The sequence below is a fragment of the Macrobrachium nipponense genome, chromosome 40, assembly GCF_015104395.2.
Source record: "Macrobrachium nipponense isolate FS-2020 chromosome 40, ASM1510439v2, whole genome shotgun sequence".
Classification (NCBI taxonomy): domain Eukaryota; kingdom Metazoa; phylum Arthropoda; class Malacostraca; order Decapoda; family Palaemonidae; genus Macrobrachium; species Macrobrachium nipponense.
Window position 1 is genome coordinate 30806349 of NC_061101.1, and position 4286 is coordinate 30810634.

Genomic DNA, 4286 nt, shown 5'->3' on the forward strand with positions numbered 1-4286 from the left:
GTTTCCTTTTTTTATGTTTTGGGTTTTTATTTTTTTCGCTTTTTCCCGAGGAGGGCGTATGAATGGCAGTCATGCCTTACAAAGACACTTGCAATAGCAGTGAGCGACAGTTGGTAAGTGGGCTAACCTCTTCGGCCTAGGAAAATATGGCGCCGGACTTGCCGAACGGTTTCCTTCGCCTGTTTGAATACTACTTATATATAGAATGATTATTTTTTCTCTAGATTCATAGAATACAACTTGACTTGATGGTGATATACACTTCATGCAAAACTTACCTCGAGGACGATAAGGGAGATGTGGATATATTTGCGATGATATATACTTTAACCGTTAAGACTACCGGAGAATGATATCCGTGATTTATATATAAAAAAAATATTTTATGTATATATGTCAATTTTTCTTGGACTTACCGAGATGCAGAGACAAGAAGGGCCAGGGAGCCGCGTCAGGAGCTTCTCCGTACGGGATCTTCTCCAGCTACCGGACAAACCTTCGCCAGGTAGGTCTTCGTCAGTCCTTATGCATTTGCCTTCATTCAGGGAAGCTTGCTTGCCAGGCCCTATAGTCATGCTTGATTAGAGGAGCCTCCATATAAGCGACCTGGTCTCAATTCTCGGTATATAATGTGTTTATCAGTACTTTATTATCTTTGTCTTCGATGTCATAGAAATTCATAATCATAGTGCGGCTTGTACGTGTATAATATGTTTATTTAATTGCACGATCTCTCCCTTTTCCCAAAACTGGAGGTAGGTTTTCAGTAATAGCACTTGTCAATTTGTTGGAGTCATGTAGATTGTAGCTTACATGTATTGCAGTTTCGTGTTTTGCATCGTAAGATTTTCTCCGCTCCGTTTCTTAGTATGAGAAAATGGATTCTTTTGTAATTAATAATATAAGCCTTCTCACTGAATTCCATTGAATGTCTTTTCTGCGTGTCCGCTTTTAAATCATTTCAAGTATACTTTGGTACAGTGAGCCACGAGCCATCTTGGGCAAATTACGTAATCGGTGTCGTATTACTAGTTTATTTCATTTATAATCATGGTAAATTTCTTCCTTTTTTTTATTTGTCTATTCGTTTCTGTGGGTTTCTTTCTCATATAGTTATTATGATTAGCATCGGTAACAAAAATTTGCCTCCAAACAACGCAAAGGTCTCCTTCAGCCATACGAGCGAGATCCCCTTAATGAATGAGTAATGGTTCCTTATCATTTAGACGTATTACAGAGTGGCTTTGCTAACTATTGAGTGTCTGCCTGCATGCTTTCCCCCTCTAAGTTGTTTATCAGAGCCGCCCCTATTTTCTGCGCCGTGCATGTCTGGTCTAGCCGCACGGTCTTTTATGCTTTATCATGCGAGTGACGTTCGTGTTACTGAAGATCGATACGCCGTCATGTGAGCAGGCTTATTCTTATCGCTATTTGATTCCATTTCTGCTTATTTGTTGTTTGTTTCGCTCGTATCGTGACTGTTATTGTTTTTTTAGTATTGTTATTAAGCCGTGCGCGATAATGCCCCGTTGCGAAAATTAAAAAAACAAAAAGAAAAAAAAAAGTGAAATAGATTTTCGGAAGTTTGCTGGTTACTGCCTCCGTGTAGTGGTCAATTTGCCCCATTACGTTTATGCGTATTTTCATTTCGCTTTCTAATTCCTTCATGAGTTTCGTCGGCAATAAAATCCTTCTGTTGGAATTTTCGCCGTCATTGTGGTGGTGGTGTTTACAAGGGCGCATTGTAATCATGGAATTCTATGAAAGTTCGGCTGTTTTTGCTAAGTTTTTAGTCCTTAGGTTACTTTTGCTTGTTTCTAATGTATTTTTGGAAAATGTGCTAGTAGTTATAAAATATATTTATGCCCAGTAACATGCTCATGAAGATATAAAATTTGCCTTTTGTTTTGAGAAAGGGAAATGATGTTACTAACTAAATAAATCGTTGCATGTTGAGGGTTTGTTTAAAGAGTAATTCTGTTGTTTGTATTTCTTTGCTTTTATTGTAAACTAAAGGATACCTTGGTTTTCTAGACGGACGTTGTATTTTAGTTCAAATTACAAGGATCATTTCCCACTTGATCTCTAAATAATTTCACTATAAAATTGAACCAAAACCTTTATTATATTTGTTTGTAACTCTTGAAGGTTACATTGTCATCTTTACCGTAGTTGCGCTTGTCCGTGCGGGTACTTAAGGTTAATCATACGTATTTGATCATTTATGATAGAATATTATGAGACTGAAGTGCAGTTTCAAGTTTCCCAAAGGCATTCATTATCAGACTTAAAGGCAGAAGCGTAATGAACAGATTTCGGTGTTCTTAATGTTCGTGACCCTCTGTCTCTTGGCTTTACAGCTGATGCCCTGACGCAGTCGCTGATGGTGAATTCTGGCGGCAATGAATCCCCGCCGAAGGCACCTCCTGCTCAGAGCATCCCAGCACACCTCAACGACCGAAACCCGATCCAGGCCGCAGCCGATTCGACGGAGAACACCCACGTCGTTGAGGAAGGAGACGAAGACGACGACGACGACGACGAGGACGACGAAGAGGTGGGCGAGGGTATGGAGTCCTCCGCGGAGTTGGAGGGCGGTCCCGAAATGCCCGGCCGGAAGCGGAAGAGGAGAATTCTCTTCACCAAGTCCCAGACGTACGAGCTGGAGAGGAGGTTCCGTCAGCAGCGCTACCTTTCGGCCCCCGAGAGGGAGCACTTGGCCTCCCTCATCAACCTCACGCCCACACAGGTCAAGATCTGGTTCCAGAACCACAGGTACAAGACGAAGAAGCTGTACCGGGAGAAGGGGCTGCCTTCGACGCTCGAGCATCCTTACGTCTCATCCACGGGCTCCTTGGGGTCCTTGCCCAACGCCCTTCGACGGCTGACGGTCCCCTTGCTCGTTAGGGAAAGGTTATCGGCCGTTCACGCCAACGGCGGACGCGCCGACCCCCTCAGTCCGGACGCCACCGCCCTTTTAGAGCCTCGTTTGCCGCCTCCCTTGCACCTCACGCCCCCCATGGCCTTCCCGGGTCTGTTCACGGGTCTCTTCGGGGCTTCGGGAGGGCTGAGGCTGGGCGTGATGCCGCCCTCTCTGACCCAGACCCCTTTGTCTCCCGCTCTGGCCGCTTCTCTGACCTCGAGCCTCACGTCCTCTCTCCTCCTGCCGGCGCCCTCCCTCATGGCAAGCAGCGCCTCCTCCCTCGCGACCAGCTCCCTGCCCCTCTTCTCGTCCCCTACGGTCACCTCCACTGTCGCCCCCGCCCGCGCCCCTGTCACCGTCTTGGAGGGTTGTGGCCATCGCTCAGCCTCGTCCTCGCCGGCCACCTCTCTCTCCTCCCCAAGGGCGTCGTCTCCAGTGACCACGACGGGAGGCGTTGACACCTCGAGCGCTGCAGGGGCGGCAGTGCCGTCTGCGGGTGGCGTCACTCTCACGGCCACCAGGTGGTGACCGCCCGCACGTGGGCGTGTAAAAGCGGACGTCAGAGATGATTAAAAATGACGTGAAAATGACCCTTTTTAAAACAGTGAGGTGTGAACATGACGGCCGGAAGCGTCTCTCGGGTGAAAGAAAGGAGATGAGACCTCCGCAGTGGACGTGGCGGCAGCACCTCGTTCGTTCGTCGTTGATGGAAATGATAGCAATGATGCCGTGTGCCTTAGGAATAAATACGTTAGAGTTAATGGCGAAATATCGTCATGCGATATTCAGTGACAAAAACAGAGGAGCACTCATGTTAGATGAGAAAATAGAAAGTCCTAATTACCAAGAGGATTAATGATCATTGTTGTCTGTCATTTTTGAGCCATTTCGAGTGATGAATGTGTTAGTCATTAGAAATAGTGTCGTATTGTATCATTATAGGTTAATGTAATTTACGGTTAATTAACGGTCAGGTAGCGAGTGGAATCAAGTCAGGTGAGGAGCAATTACTACTTATTTATAGGTTCACCGGTCAGGTACCACGAAAGTACCACGACTGACTTGAGGAATTTTGTTTGGTGTCTCGTAAACATACCTCGATTAATCTAACTGATAAGATGCAATTATTAAATATTTTAATTGTACATAGAATATGAGTTTTTACCTTTAGGAGATTTGTTGTTACCTTCATAATGTTACTGATGACAAGGAGGTGTGCAGGCGAAGTCTAGAAGCCTGTGTATTAAAACGACTCCAAATATGTTATTGGGAAAGGGACCTCCAATTATGGTGGGAGGCACTGTATCCATGTGTGATGAATTAGCGGTATTTCATTACGCGAGGTAATTGTTATTAGAAGTAT

At 45.2% G+C, this 4286-nt stretch overlaps 1 protein-coding gene across 1 annotated transcript in view; it reads left to right on the plus strand.

The window, feature by feature from the left end:
• The first annotated feature begins 411 nt into the window (after positions 1-411).
• The window catches only part of LOC135212331 (homeobox protein Nkx-2.8-like), a 3963-nt gene continuing 88 nt past the window's right edge, over positions 412-4286 (plus strand). Inside the window, exons 1-2 of the mRNA XM_064245740.1 lie at positions 412-505; positions 2361-4286. The exon at positions 2361-4286 is cut by the window's right edge and continues 88 nt beyond it. Of these exons, the coding sequence (XP_064101810.1) occupies positions 421-505; positions 2361-3451 (1176 nt within the window). The 5' untranslated portion in view covers positions 412-420 and the 3' untranslated portion in view covers positions 3452-4286. The remainder of the gene's footprint in view (positions 506-2360) is intronic.